The sequence below is a fragment of the Micropterus salmoides genome, unplaced genomic scaffold, assembly GCF_014851395.1.
Source record: "Micropterus salmoides isolate LMB-PRFRI ecotype aquatic unplaced genomic scaffold, ASM1485139v1 Ms_hic_scaffold_7, whole genome shotgun sequence".
NCBI classification, from domain to species: Eukaryota; Metazoa; Chordata; class Actinopteri; order Centrarchiformes; family Centrarchidae; genus Micropterus; species Micropterus salmoides.
In genome coordinates this window covers 18,893,423-18,917,607 of record NW_024044459.1, presented here as the reverse complement: position 1 = coordinate 18,917,607, position 24,185 = coordinate 18,893,423, and the positions used below count along the sequence as shown (strand labels likewise).

At 40.7% G+C, this 24,185-nt stretch overlaps 1 protein-coding gene across 1 annotated transcript in view; it reads right to left on the bottom strand.

Moving 5' to 3' along the window:
* Positions 1-735: 735 nt before the first annotated feature.
* commd10 (COMM domain containing 10) overlaps positions 736-24,185 on the bottom strand; it is a 63,575-nt gene continuing 40,125 nt past the window's right edge. Inside the window, exons 6-7 of the mRNA XM_038703918.1 lie at positions 1,503-1,562; positions 736-1,224 (exon numbers count right to left, since the gene is read on the bottom strand). Of these exons, the coding sequence (XP_038559846.1) occupies positions 1,186-1,224; positions 1,503-1,562 (99 nt within the window). The 3' untranslated portion in view covers positions 736-1,185. The remainder of the gene's footprint in view (positions 1,225-1,502; positions 1,563-24,185) is intronic.

Genomic DNA, 24,185 nt, shown 5'->3' with positions numbered 1-24,185 from the left:
TGTGCGATATGACGATATCTTTTGTTTGACGATACGTGCCTCCACACGTGCCGGTGTTGCAGGGCATAAATTTGTGTTTAAAATAATGGACGAGCCACACAACACTATCTAGCAGTGCCAGCCGTGATGTGTGTGTCAGTCAAGTCACGTTAAATGACTTGCCAACAGACATACAGCTTACTTCATAGTTCACCATGACATGCTGTTGCAGGAGAGTTGTGAGTGTCACTGTCTGGAGCTGCTGTGCTGCTCTGGGACCGTCTCGTACTCATGTTAGCTTTGCAACAGCAAGTAGGGTCAGTTTGCTAATCCACATCCTAAGTAAGAGGACATTGCCTACACACGCTGTGTGGCTCTGTTTATTTTGATAAAAAGCCCAACATACCAGTTCAAATCAGTAGACTACGAGCAGAGGCACATCTGATAGGGCTGGGTTTACAATAGCTGCATGGGAGAATAACACCTGGGAATCTGGGAACTTCTTAAGTTTGACTTGAAAGAACGAAAGATAGGAATTATGCACACAAACATACAAGGAAGGACAGATCCATGAACAAGGACATATTCATGCACCCATCTACACACAGACACAAGCATGCTGCGCCGCGAGCACCCCCCCACGCACGCACACACGCGCACAGGAGGTCCGCTGTGCCTCCCAGAATTCCCATCTGTTGAACCACCAGTCCAGGTTGGTCTTAATGAGAAATAATGAGCCTTCACTAAATAACAACAGCTTGGATGGATTTCACCTCCACTTCAGATTTTATTAGAATGGCACTAGTTCATTCTGCAAGTTACAAAATCCATTTTCAAAACAACATTTCATTTCCTTTTATGGGAACAAATACATTTTGAAGGTTATTGACTATTGGCACATTTGTATCATCTTATTATAGTTCATTTACAATGCGATCAAACATTAAGTTACTCACTGCAGGGTGCAGAAAAATCTTACTAAGAAACAAGTTTAAGTACAAGAGAATTTCCCCACCATTTACTTAATGAGGACATAAAAATTCAATCAGATTTCCACCTCTCTACGTTATGAGTACAAATCTGGATTGAAAGAAGCACATAATGGAAAGAAACGCCCTCCTTCAAATGTTGACAACTGTGGAACTGCTAGGTCTCTAACAGCTGTGTGTGTGTGTGTGTGTGTATTCGTACAAAGAGCACCAGCCATCAAGTGAGGGAATCCAACTGGCCTTGCACAATTTCAAGCTGGAAGAGAGAGGAGAAAAGGCTGAGTGTTTGAAAAAAAAAATGATGCACACAAGAGAAACACAGAGAGAGAAAGGGAGAGAAAAGAGAGAACGAAGCTACAACATTTATCAAAGTATGAGGAAGACAGGCAGGCAGATGTAATTTTTCAGGCAACGTCTGCCAATCAGGATGAAATGCAACATGGAAGATAGCCACTGAAACACAAAGATATATATGAAACATGAACATGGACATATTCATGTTCTTACAAACACACACACTCCAAAACAACAGACCTTGTTGTAGAACTCAAGCAGCTCCTGGTGGTTAAAATCAACAAAGACATTTTCCTGAACCTGGAGAGAGGGAGATAGAAAGAGTTGTAGGGTTACATCGGGTCAGAGAAGCATAAGAGTGACGGGAACAAACAACCTCAGGTAGGAAGTTCAGAGAAGAAGTACAAGAACAACGGAGCAGAAGCAGCAATAAGAGCACATGCGTAAGAGTCATGACCAAGAGTTCTTCAGTAAGCTTCTTGTGCTTTCTATAAAAACCTTCATTAATAATTAGTGCTCCCCGGTCAGCATGTACTATCCTCCAAGTCTTATCCATCTGAGTGTTTAAAAATACACTGAACCATACCCATCACTCTTTCTCCATTCTGTTTGGCTTACTTTTAAAAAGAGACTGGCCTGCATCATATGTAGCCCTCGCTAAATATGAAGCATGATGAGCTAAATATTGTTTCAACACTAAACTCATACACTGCAACCTTGCAAAGCCTGCAGTGTAATATAGAAAATTAGGCTCAAGATGGAAACATTGTCTAGTACATCTGATAAAGCAAGAGTGAATCATTTAGCATAAAAAACAAGCTAAGCTTGTAAGGATTTCAGATTTGAAAAAATGATTGTACAGAGCAAAAACTGGAACTCTTCATTTCCTTATTTCAACCTTTTTCTTACTTTAAAACTTTAAAAAAAACATGAAAACCTGCTGAAATAATGTAAATTCATAATGTGAATATAGCCAGATGTTTTTTATTAAATTGAGTGGATAAAATAGTACCTATTACAAAGTCAGTAAGTAAATCAATATTATCAATATATACAGTGATAATGTAAATATATAAGCAACCTTTTAGCAATATAACAGATAAGGAAGCTTGTGTCTTTGTGAAGCCAGTATATGTAATCAAGATCTGTGAACAGTTGTTGAACTGTTTTCAGTTCAATGACAAATGCTATGTCAATTCTCAAACAATTATAGTAACTGTAAGATAATGTACACTGTCTCATTATCTGCTTATTCACCTGGAAGCTTATAGGGTCACCTGACAACCTTTTGCTTTTTCTCTCACCTTTCTGAAAAGACTGCTGGCTTGACAAACTACTGAGGGAAGCGATTCCGCAGACAAAACATCAGAAACCAAGGGCAACCATCACTGAGCTGCTATCATCATCAGGCTGAACAATAATCCACCCCCACGAGTGGGCGTAATGGCGAGACACTTTATCAACACCCATCATTGAGAAAATAGCTATAATGTGTGAAATGCTTTCTGGGTAGCGCAGAATGAGAAGGTCTTGTAGCCAACCAAAGTGCACTCAGTGTCCGTTGTGCTGAATGTTGATGATAGAACCAAACTCCGGGCGCCAACTAGGAGGGCAGAGGAGGGTAAGGAGGAAAGAAAGAAAGAGACAATCTAACAAACAAAAATGAAAAAAAAATCTGTGCAGAAAGACGACAAAACCACACGGTAGTTGTCTGATTGTACACTCCTGTCGCTCCTCCCTGCACTGTGGTGCTTAGAGTCTAAATGGGGCTTTGGGGCAAGAATCTAACTGGCTGGCTGGCTGGCCGGCTGGGTGGGTGGGTGAGTGGAGGGAAGCCATGTGTCACCGCAAATTAATGACAGAGATATTAATTAGAAGCAACGTTAAAAGTCCATAACAGAGAGCACAGAGGGAAAATGTTATCTGTTGTCAAAGCCTCCACTACACAGCAGCTCTACAAGGAGAATGTAGGACAGCCTTGGATTTAGCTACAGAGGGAGCGCCGCAAGGACAGCCTCTGTAGGACAGGTAATCAAACAACTTATCAACCGAGTGAGATACAATGAAAAGAAAACGCACATCAAAGTAGTTCTACAAGGTGATAAATTATTTCTCAGAGTAAACAAGGTTGCTGTTAGGAAGTTATTTGATTTGAAATAAAAACTTAAATTTGAGTGAGTGCTTCCAACAGCACTGATTTGAACACTACTAGGTTTCCTATTAATCTTCACGGTGGCAAACACTACTATAATGAGGACAAACCAGAACAGCATATTCACTTATTTGGGTTGATGGTCCTCAATGTGCTTTGGTCACAGTAATACAAGCCAAGTTGGAAGAAGAAATAAACACTTGTCAGCTAATGGAGCAGTCTATATTATTGTCTGACAAAGGTGAGACAGAGGGCAACAGAAAATGCTGTTTGAGTGTGTGGAATATGATGTCAATCAAATCTAAGCTACAATAAAGTGAAGACAACAAGCCAGACTGTAACACTTCCTATCTGTTGCCCAGGGGTTGAGGATGAAAGTGTGTTTGTGCTTATGTGAATGTAAGACTGACAGTATGTTCTGATGAGAATTTCCAGGTACTGCTGGATATGTGTGAGTGTGTGTGTGTGTGAGAAACAGAGAAATGGTGATTTGTCTTGGGAACGTATGCACACGGGTGTGTTTGTGTATGTTTGGCCCATCCCATTGTTCCTCAGGGTTGAGATTTTGCCAGGCAGTAACCCAACAAGTCTCTGACAGATCTGGGCTAACACTAATGGGGATAGGATGCATCATCCTCATCATCACAGCCCTATACTACCACTACACACACACACACACACACACACACACACACACACACACTTACTTGCCTCAGTGCCAAAATCCTGTGTCAGGATAGAGAAAACAGGATTAACCCGTGAAGATAATCACAAATTCACTTGGATCTGGCGTTCCATATACACTACATGTTGGAATATATTACAACAATATAGGCTACACACTAAGAGAGATCCAACACACAAGAGAGAGAATAAACTAAGAAAAGAAAAATAAACATGTGGAAGAAATCAAGAACATTTCTCCAAACTTATCCTTTAACAACTTCTGAAAAAAGGGACTAAATATTCTCTTGCAGCTGTTGGTACAAGCCCTAATAGCTTTTGACAAGGTTACTTGTACAATTCCCTAGATGAGCTAACAAAGTCAAGGAGGGATAATAGCGGAATAAGCTCGATATGGATTACAGCATAAGCCCTCCAACTCAAACTGGGGAAACCACAATGTTAACAAAATTCTGGTTTATTGCAACCTGGGTATTATTTTCATAGCTTTGGCCTTCATTACTATCGGTGATAATTGTATTCATCAAGTTGGTTTTTAAAATCTGGGAGTGTGACAACAGCTAGCTAAAAAGAAGTCGGACACGCAGTCTGGATTTAAACAACCCACCCAAGGTTAGCCAAATCAATTTGGAAGAGAAAACAAAGATCAACAGTAAAATTATTACCCAAACTTACAGTTGTAAACAGTTTAAAGACCGACATAATTACTGACATTTCGGGTGTCCTCAATTTGAGGTTTACTTTCAAATCAAGTGGTGGATCTCTAAGCACTAGTGGCATGGCTACGGTCGGCAACGAAGGGATTTCAGTCAGTCGCTCAGTTCACCACTTTGGCCAAGACTAAAATGTCTAAAAGTTGTACTGACATTCTTGGTCTCCAGATGATGATGTCTAGTGTCTTTAGTTATTCCCCAACATTTCCTCTAGCACCACCATTGGGTTGACAATTTAGTTTTTTTGTGAAATCTTTCAACAATTACTGGTTGGATTGCCATAACTTGTGGTAACAGCTCTCTCATTCATTTGAACTGAGCCAGTGTGCACGTGCAATGGGGCTGTCAACGCAGGGACACTAGCAAAAAAAGTTGAATCAGGCTCTACTGGCCGATCAAATACATGTAAGGGTGCATTCCTGGAAAATGACTTCGTAATGTGAAAGCTTTATCTCTCCTGTTTACCTCGTGACTGTTGTGACAAAAGATAAAATAGTTGCTGCAGGCTGATTTTGGGCTGAATGCCCGCTTTGTCTTGTTCCTGTACAACCTGTCTAATTGTCTTCGTGCTCAAGACTTTTATGATGGCCATGACTACACAAACAAAATCTAAGTTGCAGTATCATAAACCAGAATTTCCCTTTGAACTAAAAAAGCCTACTCTACCTGATGCTCAGAGAGCAACAAATCTGGTGTTATCTTAGATGAACAACCTGTAACCGCTGAATTCATGTTAAGAGAAGCCCACTTTTTATGATTATAAGCTTCAAGATGTTTGTGTGTTCTTCAGTGAACCAATCAATGTATTCCAACTGATGAAAGAATGACACGTTCAACACGCCACGCTTTTATCCCATCAAGTTGTTACCGGTGTCAGTAATGTCAGTTTATTTAAGACCCTGGTCTACGGCATCGAAGCAGTGATATTCTTGTACCAAAGGAGTCTGTGTGAATGAGGCTGGGTGGACGCAAAAAGGCACTATTCATCAATTATTTGCCTCAGTGCAATAAAGAGTAGCGCGGATTTGAAACACTTGTCAAAGCAGTGAATTTTTTTTTTCTGAGTGCTTCTCAGAAACTGAATTTCTGACTTCTCACTGATAAAAGCAAAGACAGGAAGGGTGGGAATAAGGAAAGGGAGAGGGAGTAGAAGATGACAAAGAAAATAGATTGACAAAAACAAGGAGGGAAGGGGAGAAATAGATATGAGAGCAATGAGCATGTGAAGTGAAAGCAAGAGAAGTAAAGAAAGTAAAGAAACACAAAGACAGAGAACGAAAGCTTAAGTAACATAATGAAAAATTGTGATAACCCAAGGGAGCTTTCATTGTAACAAACAACCAAAAGCATCTCAAACATCAAACTGAAAAGAATTCACTGACAGGAAGAATTTGTCTTACATCCAGAAATTGAACTTCAAACCTAATATAACAACAAAGCTGTCTATAAATTCACAAAGAGAGAAAGAGAGAAATGGGGCAACACTTTTAGTGTCTGTGTGAAACTGTCTGCTGGGTAAAGAAATCTTAAAATATGCATGGCAAAGTCCATACCAGACAGCGACGAAGTGAAGCCAATCAGGCTCAAGTGTCGACAACAAGTGCCAATCAATCTTCTGCAGTATAGCCAAATGACATATGTACTTGTGTGAAAGTTTGTGTGTGTCTTGGAGGCAGAGAAGTTTCTGAGTTGTACTATATGTGTGCATAGTTTTACCACTTGCTGCTAACTCCCTCTTTTAGTCTGAGTAGGCTGTCTCTCCAGGAGGAAGGAAGTGTTCAGACTGTTAACAGCCCTACGTTAAGAAAATGCAATAGACGGTGTGGGTGTGTTGCTATAGGTAGCAGTCAGAAGATAAAAGCTGGGTCCAGGAAGACCTGTTTGAGTTATATATCAGTGACTTTGTAGGCTTATCAGACTCCCAAACACTAGACAGCAATTTATAATACTATGAGACATAATTGTACAACTCTGTAAGTAGTGATGATGAACTAGAGGAATACACTGTTCAGATTACAAAAAGTAATCCTCCAGGTATGTGCTGTTGCATGTAACTGATGGATCAACACAGTGCATTGCTGGAAGACGTTGCATTGTGGTTACAGCACATTTTGAGCCCGTGTTTTCTCATAGTAAGGATTGGAGAGACAGCATATTTTCAATGCAGCATATTGTCAGTCTGACAATGGCCTAACCATAAGGCAAAGGAAAGGTTTATGCTTACAATTAACTGGTGGCTAAAACATGATTACCACCTCATGAAGTTCCTACCCTGCAAATATTGTGTTTGTTGGCTCACCCAGACATGACAGAAACATCACAGGTGGCAAATGAAACCAAGTCCATTCAGTGGTGGACACGTTTTTTCCCTCTGCGCTATCTGGGTGCTCAATTTTCCTTGTCGCTCTTTCTCTCTGAGTGTGTCTGTTCCTTTTTCCTATCTGTGTGAATGGTGTGCTACAGTTTTGCCTCTTGTGTGTTTGTGTATTTCTGTCCTCTTCCAGGTCTTTATGGTGGAGAGGAGGTCGTGTGGCTCAGGTCCTATCTGTTTGTCGAAACCTGAAGTTGCTCAATGCCACCCACCCCAGATCAATTCTTCATATAACAATCTGTTTATAAATTTGTCATCATGATTGTCTGTACCGTAATTTCACTTTGTTCTATTCTGTACATATGGCATCTATTGCATGTCTGTCCGTCCAGGGAGAGGGATCCCTCCTCTGCTGCTCTTCCAGAGGTTTCTTTCCTTTTTTCCCTGTTAAAGAGATTTTCCAGAATATAGAAACTAAGGACAGAGGACGTCAAATGCTGTACAGATAGTAAAGCCCCTAGAGGGAAATCTGTGATTTGTGATATTGGGCTATATGAATAAAATTGACTAAAACTGACTTGGAGCTTTCTTAACCTAAAGCTTGTAACTTAATCCAGAAATTACTGTAAAACTTCAAATAAAAGCCTAGGCACAATTAGGTGCCTGTCCCTTTTACTGGCCTGGTATGTCTAGACGTTTTGACAAATAAACGCAGGTCCCAATTAGAAGATGATTAGATGTATAAAACCTGTTAAAGCCCACCGGGTCACTTTCTTGAGCTAGTCCTAAACTGCTTAGGTTATACATACCAATATAAATGTTTATACTTTTTTCAATATGGACATGCTACACATCATTAAATCGGTAACATTCTCCACAACTCAATCGTTAATTTCATTTTACAGAAACAACGAGCACCAAAGTATTGTTCGGTATGCCACATTCACACCACGTCTTAATTAGGAGAAAAAACATTGTGACTGTAAAAAAAGAAAAACAAGAAAAAGAAAAAAGGCCTGTTAATTTCCTTTAAGCTTTGATTTATTCCACTTGGCATCACACATGAAATAAACAGTTCAACACATGCATTGAATCCACTTATATTGGCCGTTCAGAGTATTTATATTTAAAATGATATTTATGTTACCACAACTAGCACAAAATGTGCTGTAGTTCATTCTTGCTCGACTAAAAAGCCTTTCTGCTTCTTTCAATATGACACCTGCACAGCATTAATTCAGCATCACATTAAAGGGTTACTGTAATTTTGCCAGCTCAAGCTCTCTGCAATGGAAGGATATGGTGTATTATAGGTCCACTATGTCACTTTGCTACATTATATGTCTTCTGTGACTGTGAGCTCTTTGACAGTTTGTCCAATTGGAGCTCTCTGCCGCTGCCTGGTCACTGACTTTTGCCTGACGGAGAGAAATCTTGACAGTGAAAGACAAAGAGACAGAAAGAGAGGCTGAATGCACAGGAGGCTGAGCTGTCAGATTTTGGCAACCCTTTATCCCTTTGACACACACAATCTTCTTTGTTTTTTGGCCTCAGTACACATCCTTACCATTGTTAATAAAAAAATGCTGATGACTCAGTGACTGCTGGTCAGTCTTTTCTTCTATCTTTCAACTTGTCTGCGTGCTTCACTACTTCTCTGTCTCTTGGCCAGCTTACAGCAAACGTAGGATATGTGTCATTCCTGATTGTCAGTTAGCTTACAATACACGCATGTCTGCCAACCTGTCTGCCTGTTCTCCTCTCAGTTTGTGTGCCAGCCAGCATTCACAAGCTTCCCTGGCTGTCTGAGCTGCATTCTGCCATCTTGCTGAAGGATGATCAGCAGGGGTTATTTTTTGAGGACATGAGGAGGGTTGTCTGTCACTGGGCATGCACGCAGGTGACAGCACAAATAAAACTGTTGCATGAAGACACCGGGTGATATTTTTCACAAATGCGTAATTGTGTGGAATAAATTGGCATCTCAACATCACTGCCACTCATTTTTTAAAATCAGAAAAATGAGATGAAAATGTTTATCTTAAGTCAACTGCTTGGTCTTTTTGTATGCAAGTTAAGCTAACAACCATGTCAAACCACACACTGGTAGCTTGGATGTAAAATGAACAACTTATTGAGACATGAAGCATATGCGGGCACACTTTGCTTGTGCATAAAAGTGTTTTTGGTGCGCTTGAGGATGCATGCCTTCTCATATGTGTGTGTGTGTGTGTGGGTGTTCAGCTGCATAGCTGTCTGTCACTAAAACAGATACTCTGTCAGGTAGCTGTGCTGTCAAAACAGTCTTGTAATGTCTCAATAAAGTTTTTTGTTGTTTGCTCCATTGGTGTGCTGCCTCCTCTTTTGTGTTGCGAGTGTTTCTGTCTGTACCTCATTACCACTGTTGAGGTGTTAATTATGTTCTTGTAGGTAGCCACTTGATTCACTTTGGAACCAGTATCTAGTAGGTTATCTGTTAGAACCAGTATTTGTCTAACTGGCATGCCCCAGGGAACTGACTTAGCGAAGCTGACAGGTTAGTGTGGGCTTTTGCTTTAGCATATAGACTGGATTTAGTGATTTACTTTTGCACTTAACCTTTCTTGACTCCATCTCGTTTACTTCTGATTTGAAAATGCTGACAAAACAATCTTGTGAAGTAAAGATCATGTGATAGGATTGAATGTCCCAGAAGAGTTATATGGAGCTTGAGGAGAGATTTTGTCAAATCCCAAAATGTTTTGCAACCCCTCCGAGAACAGGGTGGTAATACGAAGCTAGTTTGACACAGCCAGGCTTTCTTTGCATTAGCTGACACGAGAAAACCTAAAACCCCAAGCAGAGATAATGGGTATCACAATGGTGGTTATCAACTTTTTTTGTTAACCCCGGTTTTCTGCATTAGGCTCTCTGCACATTCCCATAAGACTTACACACAAAATGTACCAATCGTGTGCCACCACCAAGGGGAACAGACAGTTGTTACAACGGAGAGCTATGAGGAATGTAAAAAAAAATATTTTGGCGAATAGCAACACTGTTGCTGCAAATAAGGCAAGAGAGGAATTTTGGCAGAAAATTACAAATCAAATTTTTATGATTTTGGATTTAATATTAGCTCTGATAAATACCAACAGACAATTTTAAAATATAAGATAAAAGATAAGATAAAATTGTGTAAAATTTTTAAAATTCTTTTAATATGACCAGAAGCAATCAGAATGTATCAACTGAATGCATATGGTTCCCGTGGCATCACGATGCTGTAACCGCACGGTTTCGTTCAGTGGTATTACGGCTAAGCAGGTGTGCATATATAACACATTTCGTTAGCTGAGATTTTATGTCACTCATGGAGAGTATAGTCAGGAAAAGAATTAGCGAAAAGGCGACTTTTTCTTTTACAGTTGATGTAGAACCGAGACCCTGAACATCACCTCCTCTGGAGGCGTTGCATTGCAAGTTACCCTAGTGAACTAGCCAAGTTGAAACTTCGTGACACTGAAAACTCTGGCTTTAGGTTCAACATGTCGCTTCGTAGTACACCTCTCAGGAACGACCTTGCAGCAACAGCCAGAGTTTCACAATGAAGAGAAAGTGACTCTTACTCAGAAAAAAGTGACCCTTTCTTGTTGGTCGAAGCTCCAGGCAGTAAATAAAGTGTATTTTCATCATGTATTTCCTGAACTTTTAAACCAAAATGATGTTTAAGATGTGCAGCATTATCCTACTTTTGAAATGGAAATCTGTCCTTTAGTGAGTCTTCTGAAATAAAGAATTCAATCTCGACGTCTTTTAAGGGTTTTATTCTTTGCAAAGGGTCATACAGACATACAGAGTGCAAACAGTCTGCAGAGTGTAAGACAAAGAGCCAGTGTAGAAACAGGTGACTTTATACTGTAAGGGTATTACGCAGCTATCCAGGAGAGGAAGGGAGTAGGGACCAGCTGTCCTGAGATGAAGGCCTATCAAGGACAGTCAGATAATAAAACTCTCTAATGAGCATCTTACCCATGGGAACTTCACCTAGCTGTAACATAATAAATATATTATATATAATATAATCAAATACCATACAGCGAAACCTTTGTATATAATAATGAAGCATGCAGGGTGAAACAGTAAACAGAGTAAAATATCAAATTTCCACCACACTTTACTTATTTGTACAGTAGCTTATCAACTGTTCACATCAATAGCTTTGGATATTTTTCCCCCTTTAATTAATCATACCTGTACACAACATTCAGCTCCTCTTATGTGTTACTTTCTTCTTCAGCAAACATTGCACCCAGTGGCTGTACACAAATCTGAAATGTGCCAATCAACAGGAACAAGAAAAAAAACCAAGCATGTTTAATGTTCCCATGACTCTTTGAAAAACAGCCTGTAGGAGCCACATATGCACTGTGCACTGATGCTGAAAAGGGGACACCATGAGCTAGTATCCACATCAACAACAGCACCCTGTAGCCATCGTACAGTGACAGACATGGAACCTGAAAACGTCAGCCATTCACTAAAAGCCTGTTGAGCACAACAAATAAGAGCTGTCAAACCTAAACACAAGAAACTGTCAATCTCCTCTGGTATTTATATCAGAAGTGAGCACAAGCAGATATGTGCGCGCGCGCACACACACACACACACACACAGATACAGTCCTATTCTTCCAAATATATTAAGAGAAGTTATTTTCCAAACCTCTATCAGACTGAGGACACAGAAGTGGTGACATGTTGGAAAACCCTTTCTGTACAGTAAGGGCCTCCCGAATGCATGTAAAGGGGCCAACATGTCACTCAGTCTTTCTAATATCTATGATATCCAGAAAACACTTGGGAATGAACTGGCCCAGAACATTCCGTCAGTCTGAATATCGTATCCCCCTTAACTTTTTTCTTTTTCAACAGGCCCTTTAATAACACTCTCATTCAATCTAAACTCTATAAAACCACAGGGAGTAAATAATAGCATAGAAGAGTGGAGTGTATGCTGCTACCCAAGAGGAGACAGTGGGAACTTTGACAACAATCAAAAGAAAAACAAGGCTGGCAAAACAATAAACAAACTTTTGCTTTGTTTTGTGCAGAGACATGGGCTGGGAGGAGGCAGCAGGTTCCAGGCCTGACAGGATGAATTTCTGAAAACAAACCGGGACACACAAATAAACAAAAGGCTGCACATACACCATAGACTCACGGGCATGTATATACACAAGCCAGCATGGGCATTAAGGCCCACACACCCAAAAACACAAACAATAATCACACACAAACGTAAGGGTAAGTGACGCACATAACAATTAGCACCGGTAACAGTAATTCCCACTTCTACACCGGATGTTATTTAGCCCTGTTAATAACAAGTGGTTGTTGTTGTAGTTATCTTTTCATACAGAAGCTGATGTTTTTATTATTTACCCATTACGTTTAGCTAATTAGTTCAACCATTTATCCATTTCTTTTAGCCAACTATTTCAACTGTTTATTCATCACTATTTTAACTTCTCTGCTTACTTGCTAACTAGTTTCCATGCACCCTCTATTGCAATAAGTTGTGTTAATATGTTACAACTGACTGAAGTCAATGGGCAGTCTACTGGTCATTGTTAGTAGCTGAATAAACTATCATCGTCATAAAGTAACTATCATCTAACTAACTGAAGTAACTATCATCATCATAACACAGATATTCGTTGCTGCCTGTGACCTCCCTTCTCTCACACACTTCATGCTGTTTCACAATCACTTAGTGTTTCTCCGTCTCCTTCCTCCTGCTGAGGTGATTCTGACTCCATGCACCCCCTCTCATCTTCTCTCCATCTCTCGTTGGCGAGATACATCACCCTCTCTTGATCTATTCCTTTTCTTTATGCCTGTAACTTCACCTCAGCTCCTGTCCCCTGTTGAATTAAGTGACGCCTTGTTATAAACAGCCCATCAGTGAGCTGTCTGTCCATAGCGTGGCTGTGGACTGACATTTATTAAGAGTCAGCTCAGCCTGCAGTCTCCCTTCCCTCTCTCCGCATCCCCACATGAATACAGAGGACCAATTAGAGGAGGAAAAGGGCTTAGAGACATGCTTGGAGAGGCAAGGCCACAAACGCAAACAAACACCCAAACAGATACGGCTGAACAAATGGAGGGATGTTTGGAGGAGGAGACGGAGACAGAGGAAGAAAGAAGAGAAGAGAGGAGGAGAGAGGAAAAGGTCTGAATATATCTCACCAAGAAGCTCTTTTGAGGAACACAAACTGAAATGAAATGGGGACACTACCTACTGTGCTAAATGGGTGCTGTAAGAAAGGCAGAAGACTTGCTTAATAAATAAACAGCACCTTTATTCAAGACATTAAACACACTCGGACACCCTGCACAGTCAAATTGGGGAGCAAATTCTCATTCAACTATGATGAGGCTTGACATTTATGAGCAGCAGGAGGTAGCTAAACAAATAACATCCTCGGTGGTGGGCTAAATAGGCTACTTTGCCTATTGGTTTTGTTTCACATGGATGAGGTCACCTGTGTCCTGTCAGTGCAGTTTGTGTGCACTTGTTCATTATTTTTGTGCGTGTGTATTGTCCATTCACCTCCCCAATTACAATCCACCACATCCTGTGTTGTGGTTGGGGACAATGGGAACATGACTAGGCTTCCACCAGAGCATTAATCTCCCACATCCGCCTTCTTCTTCACATGCTATGCAGCAAGACACAATACAGCAAAAACACAAGCGAAAATCATTGATGATGATGATGATGATGATGATGATGATGATCTACCTGAGAGGGATCCATTTATATATTAATTACAGGGAGGAGACGGGAAGACAGGGAAACACAGAACAAAAGAAGCCCTTTCAGACCTGGAATCTGGATTCCTCTGTCTGTTATAACAATCAATTTTTGCCTTTCAAAAATAGGCCGCCATTCTGGGCAAGTTCCATTTTGACTTAAGACAGAACTGCTATTCATAGTTTTCAATTGACGTCACATTCCAAGGAAAACGCTCCCTTGGAGGGCAAAAAAGACGTTATTTTCCGCTGCCTGCCAACCAGTAAGCAAGTGATACACTGTTACTTTGCATTGCCAAAATGCTGGATGGTTGTTGTGCTTTCGGATGCACTAATCTAGGAGGAGACAAGCCGGGGCTGTGTTAGGTGAGGGATTCCCCACAAGGTAAACGTAAACATTCCGCAGTCGAGCAGCGGCAGGGGCCTGGCGGTTTTTAACAGTAGAAATGCGGCAGCAGATGCTATAACGTTATATGGATCAGATATTTCCCAACACTTGCGGTTTGTGTTCATATCTTTCTTATTCTTAAGTTGAATGGTGATCCAAATAAAATTTGACGGCTTTTGCGGCGTCTCTACAGGGGAGTTGCGGCATGAGCCACTATGTTGGTCTGTTGTTTTGCCCACCAGGTCACTGTGCATGTCATGTGACCTGTTTGAAAAAAACAATGAATTAATAGAGCTACAATGTTTGCATGGTATGTGGCATCTGGCATGCAAGACCACGGAAGGCATCACGGGAGGTTTATTGCATGGACAAGGTGAGTGACCAAAACATGTCATGTAATGTACTAATGATAGTAAATATTTAAAATAAATGGAAATAACCTCTCTCAAAGGAGACATTTCAACTCAGCAGGAAAAACACAGGTGTAACTAAAAACATTAGCACAACATAAAGGCCCTGGAACTGAGAAAGCCTCAAGTTAATGCAACCACCATTAATGTTATTAATTACACCTGTACATTACAGGCTGTGTTATGTCTCCGGTGAAAATGGTCCAAAGGCATTTACAGATTGTGAAGCATGATGCAAGGGGATAGAGAGGTACACAGAGACAAAGAGGAAGGGACAGACAGACAGTCAGCAACAGTGGTGCTGAAAGAACAGAGTGGCCTCTGCTGGAGGTCATTTGTCAGGTCATTAGGTTCCCCAGTTAATGAAATAAAAGAATAATAAAGAATCTCTCTGTACTGTCCAACACAGAGAGTTGGTTGTTTCGGTGTGGAGTGTCCTCTTTCACCCACCACTTCCCACCCTACACACATGACTACACACACACACACTCTTTTTCTTTCTGTGTGTCTTTCTCTTGTACACACACACACACACACACACACAGCTGACAGTCTTTAGGTGGGCATGGGTGGGATTTTCACACGCCTCGCTCCCCAGAGCCCATTCAGTACAGTACGCAGCATGGCAGCAGGACATACACACAAAGCCTGGGATTGTCTGCACCCAGTGGGCCACTCACTGAACTAGAATGACAGAAACACACTGAAGCACGGATGCAGTACATACACAGGCTCACTACAGACATGCCTGAGAAGACACACACAAACAAACACACTGCATTCAGAGCCTTATTTCTGAGAAGCAGACGTCTAAAGAGCAAACTCGGTCTTTTCGGGGCCTACAATTTAAACAAACACATGGTTGGACAGAGTCACTATCTGATAAGCTAACTTCTTAACTAACTGATTGACTGAGTTATTCGAAAAACTCAATTACAAAGTACCAAGTAGTACTAAGAAATTGAATCACTGACTATATGAAACTCGTAACCTCACACATTCCGTTAAGCTGAGGCACAGGAGTGCTCAGAGTTAGGCAATACATTTTGTTCTAAGCTCAAGAAACTCAGTTGCAAATAGAACCATTAATCAATAAATATTCCTACTATCAACCTGCAACCAGGCTTTTGCGAAGATAAATGCAGATTGAGGAAAGCTCAGCTGTTCCACTTTGATGGGCGCTGCAGTGTCATAAAGGGATTTTTGAGGCATTTTTAGCAGTTAATTCATAAATAATAGCACAGGCCACCACTCAGGGACTTTAAAGAAATAAACACTTGAATGCCACTGCCTGTTCTCTTAATAAAAGCGTTGGTCCTGCTTATTTTATTAGGCACAGCAGTAATACAAACTATCTTTCTCGCTTTCTCTCTCAAACACAGATTGTTTCTTTCAGGACTGACAAAGGATCAATAGTCCAGAAAGGCAAATGAATTACAATTAGTTATTAGTAATTCTAATTCATTGAGTGCTTTATTTCCTTGAAATATGTGCACACACCGTGCTTTTAAGTATTTCATTTGTGCAGCATGTTGGAGGACAAGGCTTCTTCTTCTTCTTTTCTTTCTTCAACCCAAGTACATCCAAGGTCTCTTTCTTTCTCATTCTCTCACTGTCTTCCTCATTTCTTTCAAGACCTCTGTCAACCAGCACCAGTATTAAACTATCACACAGCCTTTGTCAAGTATGTTCTCTTCTACCCTCACTGTGCATGTAGGTGCACAGCCATGCAGAAAACTAAACACATTTTCAATAATAATTGAAGACAGCAATTGCAGTGCCTGTGGATGCAAGTTGTTTAACAAAAGACTGTGAGACAATGATTAGACCAACTATACGGTGCAAATAAATTACTAACAACACAAAAATACTGACTCATGCAAAAAAGAAACAACGCATCACCAATGACAGATCAACATTAATTTCCCATAGGAAGTTATAAAAGTACTTCATAACAGAGACCCAACAGTAATTTAACATTTGCTTAGAATGTTGTATTAGCAACACATTAGCCTCACACAACTATGTTGTGTCTCAATTCAGATACTTTGATTAGTACGCTAATGCGGTACACTGCGTACATATGTAATTACTTGCATAGTGCATACATTTCGCTAGGGTAGTGTAGTCTCAAATCGACTGCGGATGTGGGGTACTTACTGGAAATGACTATCGCAACTTTTGACTGCTTCTTCTTCTTTTTTAATGGCAAAATGTAACCGGGCCAGGGTTTCCGCTAAGTACATTTGCCGCTGCACAATTATTGACACTGCTGCTTCAGAATTTTCTGAAAAGTCATGAAGTCGCAATTACACAACTCTGCCAAGGCTTTTAGTTTGACAAGACAGTGAAGACAGGTCTGCAGAACGCTCTAGAATCTCTGCGACTCCACACCCCTGGCGACACACATCAGAGGAGAGGCAGGGAGAGACGATTAATGAGAAAGGCAGCAAGAGAAAGGTAGATTTAACCAGCTAACGTAAGTTAGATAGATTTTTACAGTTTAAAAGAAAATTCACCGTCAAGGCCATTGTCACCCAAGCTGTGTGCGTGGTTGTGTTACTTAAATCCAGTAACTGGACACTACACCACTGGCCTTGTTGAAAAGCAGCCTGTATGACCCTTTCACAAACTGCAGAAATTGTTTCCTTTTCCATTAATGGCAAGCATATTTAGTCTTTGCAGAACAAAAGTAGGCATTTTGCCACACTTCTCAGTGTAAATGCACTTATACGCTCAAGTATCGAAGGGTACGAATTGAGACACACCACTAGTATAATGGATAGCTTGGGTAGTGCTAAACTGATTACAGAAAAACAAAATTTTACTAAATCACAAATGAACAATTACAAGATTTGTATACAACAGTTGTAATAAGAAGAATACCTACAGCTAATATGCCAACAAGGATATGTGGGGAGAAGATAAAATATATCTCTCAATATTTGCATTAGGTTCTATAGTGGAACTACATAGTTGCCTTTGATTATGTAACTAGCCCAATGTAAACACTCTGAACAGATGCCCAGATTTACCTAATTAAAGATGCAATATAGCAATTTTGGCCACAAGATTAATTTCAGAAAGCATAAATACTCCACAAACAGGTATGTTATTTAATAATTCACATTGTTGCGGTAATAAAACACTACTGTAAATTAAATTAATGATTATTTAAACACCAAAGCTGCCATCTAACACCGGGTCCTGTGAGAAATCTTTTCATGGCAGATTATCACTGGGTCATATTTTTGTGTAATGACTTGGAAAGCAAAGCTATTCCTGAATTGACTATTCTCCTAAAATCAGTCAAAGCTGCAGCTTGTGGGTCCAACAGTCCAATGTGGATTTGATACCAAGATAAATATATGCTAAGGGACATCTGTCAGCCAGTGATGAGGCTGGGTTTCCACTGTTCTCCATTTAAAGGCATACTAAACAAACCAAACAAAGTCAGAAGAAAAAACATTCTCATTGCCTCCACACTTAGGCTTTTGAATATATTATTTGCCAGTGTGAGTGTCAAGCTACAATTTGGGATAAATCTGGCTCACATCTTGCAGGGTGCGTGCATTTGTGGTGCTTCAGAGGCAGCATGGTAACATCTGTGCTCATCAGTGGCCTCTGTGAGCTAACGGATGATGACTGGGACTACCGCACCACTGCCACATCCTCCATCCTTGCCTCTCGCTGCTTAGCAGCCCTAACTTTAATAAAAAACACTTCCATGCAAGCATGGAACTCAAAAACATGCATGCACACATGCACGCACACAGCCAAATTTTATGGGGTTAAAGGCACTGGAGTACTTTTTGCGGTGCCTGTGACACTTCTGAACTTCTATGACAAATGTTCTATGACCAATTCCTCTCCTCCCTCTCTTTGCCTTGCTCTCGCAAACTTCTCTCTAGTGAGGTAGAGCCACATTATTATTCAACCACACGGGAATCTCTCCCTCCTATCCCGGGGGAAATATGACAGCTCCTCAACCCCTCTATCCTCCTCTCTCCCTACTGTGGTCAGTGTTGAATAGAAACAGAGTCTGGTTCTGATCAGCCCTGTAGTCAGCACGTCTGCAATGCGTCATCTGCCATATGGTGCGGTTGCTGGTTTCTCCATGGCCTTACGGTCTATATGCCTAAACCAATATATGAGGAATAAGTGCTTCTCTCATTGATTTGATGCATTTCCATTGCCTTGTGTCAAGTATTTCTGCTCCCTGAAGATTATGACATAAATCATTCAAGGTTTCTGACACGAGTATTTTACCTTAAGAAACACGGCTATGTCAGTTCAAAATGGTTGATTTTTTGCTTGGTCATTTTCTCACCTAATAACTGTTCTTAGATCATGCTTCATGTATCAGCCAGGTCCCATTACAGATCCAGCCAGCATCGCCCTAAGCTGCGCCAACGGCAGCGAGAAGAGACTGACACACACCATGCCATGTACAAAATAGATTGTAAATTTTTAACAAGTGAATCTGGGGCACTCTCTTCATCTTCTAGAAGACTCAGGGATACTTATTGATGTCTGACATCAAAAACATCCCAAACCACTGTATATATAATACATATATTCTGCACTTTATTTTAATTCTGTTCTTGACACATACAATATACTTCAGCAAAATTCACCGTTAGAAGCCCGGCATGTGATGCATGACTGATAACTACTCGTAATAAAAGGAAATACATGCAGAAGTCTTTTTGGATTTCTGATTAAAGCTCACCGTATGGGTCGGATGAAGGAAGCAGTGCAAGCCATTAAGCTTTGCCTACATCAAATCAGTTCACCAGCCACCTAAGCTTAACAATCTGAATCTGACAAAATGGTGTGGTTCATGACTATTTCATTGATGTATGAACTTGAACATTTGTAACAAAAGCCTCCAGAGACTTTAAATCCATGCACACTCTTAAAGACTCATCTGAGACAAGGCTCAGACATCTTTTCATCATCTTAAGAGGAATCCTGAGGTTTTAGCCCCTGTAGTGAATTTGTGTTATGTGAGCAGCAAGCAGCAGAATGCAAAAAAAATAGATTGTTGATACACCTCTCTCCCACATCCCTCCAAACCTTCCACTCGTAGTTCACACACTTTAACTTCACTCTTGCTCGTTTCTTCCAAAAAAACCCTGCACATTTTAAGCTCCTACCAGTGCATTTTACACATCCATGCATTACTGTGCTACTTATCACCATGTGATTCACAAAAAGCTGTGAAGTTGCTCAAGATAAGAAAGTCAGTCCAATGCCAGCTTAACATGAGTTGTATTCTCATCTTTCAGTATCAGGTAGTCTCTATGAAAGGTAAGGAAGATAAACGCAGAGGAGCCCGTTTGCACCTGACTGCCTTTTCAACATTCACTCAAGTGACTCACAAATGACAAATTAGAATATTTGAATATAGTCAACAACATACCAGAAAAAACAAATGAGAGAAATTGAGGGAAGGGGACAAAGAGAAGAAGCCTAAAAATGAGCAATTTCATTTCAAGAGTGAAGCAAGCGAGAGAAGTTAATCCATTTCATAGTCACCCACCACACCACCCTTCATATGTGGTCTGTGGGAGTGGCAAGGGCTGGGCTGGCCTAGATACATGCAAAATGAATAAAGCCATAATATCCTTTGATACAAGTCTTTGAAACGTGTTCAGCTCCGAGCAGCATCTGTTCCTACTTTTAATCTGATTAGGGTGTTTCTCTAAATACAGCCAAGTATTATCGTCATCAGCAGGCGTTATGGATAGGAGGATGTGACATGATCAATGGAATGCACTAATTTGGTGGAAAATAAAGTCAATAATCCCTGTTAATTCAATTTCTCCATGTACATATTTTACTCCGTCAGAGACTATGAGATGCACAAAGCAGTAGCTAAGAAAAAAAAACACTATAAACACAATAATGTTGATTATTAATAATGCTGATTGGTGTATATCTGAGATAGCAGAAGTTTGATACTGTGCTCTCCATCTCCAACAATCTGTCCTATGTGGCCTATTTAGCCCAACCAACATCCAGCATCTGAAAACGACCAGACCTCAAAGTCTGTGAAGCCTCTCCCCATGCTCGTCATTACCATGTTTGTTTATCTACTGCTTGCTCCCTCAGAGGAACACCCAGCCTTGTTAAGGAGGGAGAAGAAAGCTTTAAAAGTGGAAATAAGGCATACATTTCAGTCCGGTCCCAGAACGATGCGCAGTACCGAGCTATTTCCATAATGGTAGCTTAACAGGAGATAGCCGGCTGAGCGAGGGGCACGTCGCCCTCATTAAGGCACTCGCTCAGGAACAGATTAGCGCTTCATTAACATACAGAGAGAAGCGGGGGAAATTACCACTCTCCATTTCACAGTCTAAAAGGCAGGCGAAGACCAGAGTTAGAGATAAGTGGTGGGGAAAAGATGGACTCAATTTGGGGAAATATAAAAATCGATGTACATTGTAAAATTTGCTATTAAGGCATCCTGAATGTCTCTGACAGTGAATGTGCACGACGGAGTTACCGCTCTGCCTGCCTGTACCCATATTTCTTTCATACTTTGTCAATCTCACTTTTATTCTCTCTGTTGACCACCTCTCTCACTCTACTTTCCCACTGCCCCTTGCTTCTCAGAAAGAGGCCTGACTCGACTTCATGATTTAAGTTGGAAAAGACTGACAGTTGTTGCCCTGGCCTGTATTGGTCCTTTTTTTTCTAATACCATAAGTCCCTGTACCACTCGCATCAACACAGACAGACTACCCACCTCCTAATTAGCCTGGTGCTAAAGGGGAAGGCGATCCAGTCAGACAGTGTCTGAACAATGACCCAGCTTCTAAAGAAGTCAACCTGGAAGTTTTATTTATAATAAGCTCCTTAAACTATACCAAGAATGCACTTAAAAAGATCATTAGATGTTCATTTAAAACAGGCTGGCTGGTGACTGCAGTTCCCCTCTGTCCATTTAGATTCAAAAGTTTAGTGCATGAGTTACAAAAAAACCAGACCAACACGGTCAAACAAAGTCTTTGAGAATCACTGTATTTAGGAATTTTCATGCTAATTTTCCAAATGTGTGTTGACACTGTGTGCAACAAATTCCTGTACCATTAGCCTGCCCTTCACCTCTGCATGTCCTAATTTTTAAGTCATAAATTCCATTTAAGTGTTTTTAACCTTTAGATTCTTTGGGCCCAATTAGTGAAACTACCTGTCATAAGAAGGCAGAAATATCACGACTCTCACTGGAAAAACCAAAACCTAACGTGTCTAATTAGGAAAGCTACCTGCATTAGCACACTTTTCTAACCTCTAACTTTTTCTTGTGACTTTTGCACACTGTCCTAATGTTTCTGACCCGCTCACAAATTTTAACCTTTAGATGTAGAGATCCTTTAGATACCTTTAGATAACCATAGATGTTTAATTAAAGAGGTGGTATTATGCTTTTTGGCTTTTCCCCTCTCCTTTATTGAGTTATATCTCTTTTTTGTGCATGTAACCGCTTGAAAACAGCTCAATGAAAATGCATCTTAAAGCTTGCCAAGCGGCTAGCGGGGTCAGGCACGCCCTCAAACCAAGCTAGTCTGAGAGGAGGCCCTTTGGCTTGACTCGCCTTTGTCTTGACTCGCCTTTGTTTTCCATTGTAGAAATGTTGCACCTGTACCTGCTTCCAGGTACTTTTTTTAGTATCACCTCTGTCGAGGTTCCAAGAGAGCTGAGGGATACTAAAATGTAACGTGAAAACACAACAGATTGCTGATTGGTCAGAGAGAATATTCACTATTCACTGCATCATCATTGCTGTGCGCCAGACAGAGGCCAGCAACAGAAAGTTTTATATTTTACAGTTTTCGTATGGAATTTCATCACTAAATCCACTTCTGAGAAGTTTTGAGGTGAGAAATCAGCTGTGTAGAATTTGAATATTGACAGTTTTACGAGAAGTGATAGCTTGAATATTTTCGGAGTTGAGGAGCTCCGCAAGTGGCTGCGGGGGAGGCCTGTGCCAACCCGCGGGAGGAGCGTGTGAGGCCGGTCAGCCGCCCGCTCACAGAGCCCTCTGCTCCCGCCGTCACACAGACCGCTGCAGCAACAACGGCAGAGGAAAACACAGCTGGAAGGTTTTCATACCGCTTATCTGTCTTTACATTCTCAGTAATGTTGAAACGTTTTAAATTAAATCAAGAGAAAGCTGTGTGGATCGCTGGTGTGTGTCGCATTGAACATTACGTCACGGCAGTTGTGTGTGGCATCGCTATGACAACAAGCTACGTACCATCTCTGGGTACTATCTGCAATGGAAAACGGAGCAGGGCCGAGTAGAGTCGAGTCTATCGATTTGCGCTATGGTAGCATTTTTCGGCAAGGCAGCATAGATCGTCAGAACACCGGCAACAGTTCAACGTTTAGTCCTAAAAGACGATTTGGGCAACTTTTTGGGCCTGGAAATTCACAATCACATCCTGTAAGTATTATTTATTGGTTGTGAATTGTATTTAAAATAAACACGGCAATTTAACTTCACAGACTGTTCAAGTGCAGATTTCTTGTAAACGTTGGCTAACAAAGCTAAAGTTATAACTATAAAATGCTAATGTTACACCTGATGTGAAAGCTACTGAGCAAACGTTCAAATTGTTTGGCCAATTTTTATGTAAAATTGAGTTGAAATATGGCGATTTTTGCAGTGGTTTATGGTAAGATGTGGAGCAATGATGTTGTGTGGTTGTGGACTGAATAACTTGCACATCTGCTAGGTTACGGTCGCAGTCTGAAGCGGCTTTGATTTGGATCACACTACCTTGTTTCTTACGACCCGCCCCTCTCTGCTAGTAGTCCTTACCAGGGAACTGCGCGTGTGCAACTCCCAACAAAGATTTTGTACAAGTAAGATGCATCACTCTGTAGCTCAAGACCGGAGCGTACAACACGTATGGTGAAAAGAAGAGCTGCAGCAATGTGCAGTATGAGAAAAATATGGTGTTTTTTGAAAATTAAACCATGTAAACCTGTTCTGGTACAACCCCTAATTAAGATTTTGAACCTGAAAATGAGCATAATGCCACCTCTTTAAGGGGACACTTGCCATCACACTTTAGGGATATTTGAATTTGTCCTTCCTCCTCTCATGTTACTTATACCTGTATCCTGCCTGATCCTAACTCAAACTACTTATGAACAATTAAAAATCGCAATATGACAACAGCAACAATTTTTGAATCGCAAGAGACGCAATATTGGTTAAAAACTAAATGTGTGTCAAAAGACCATTTTTGCATCAAATATTGTAACACATCACAGATGTCCTGGCATACATGTCATATTCTACTGCCTTAAGAAAACATCTTTGTTTGGTATAAATACTCTCAAAAATCACACCATAATCATTTAAATATGTTTTTCAATGAACTGAGAATAAAGATGTAAAGATTTATCGGCCCCTCTACTATTGCAAAACATATTGCAACTGCAATATCA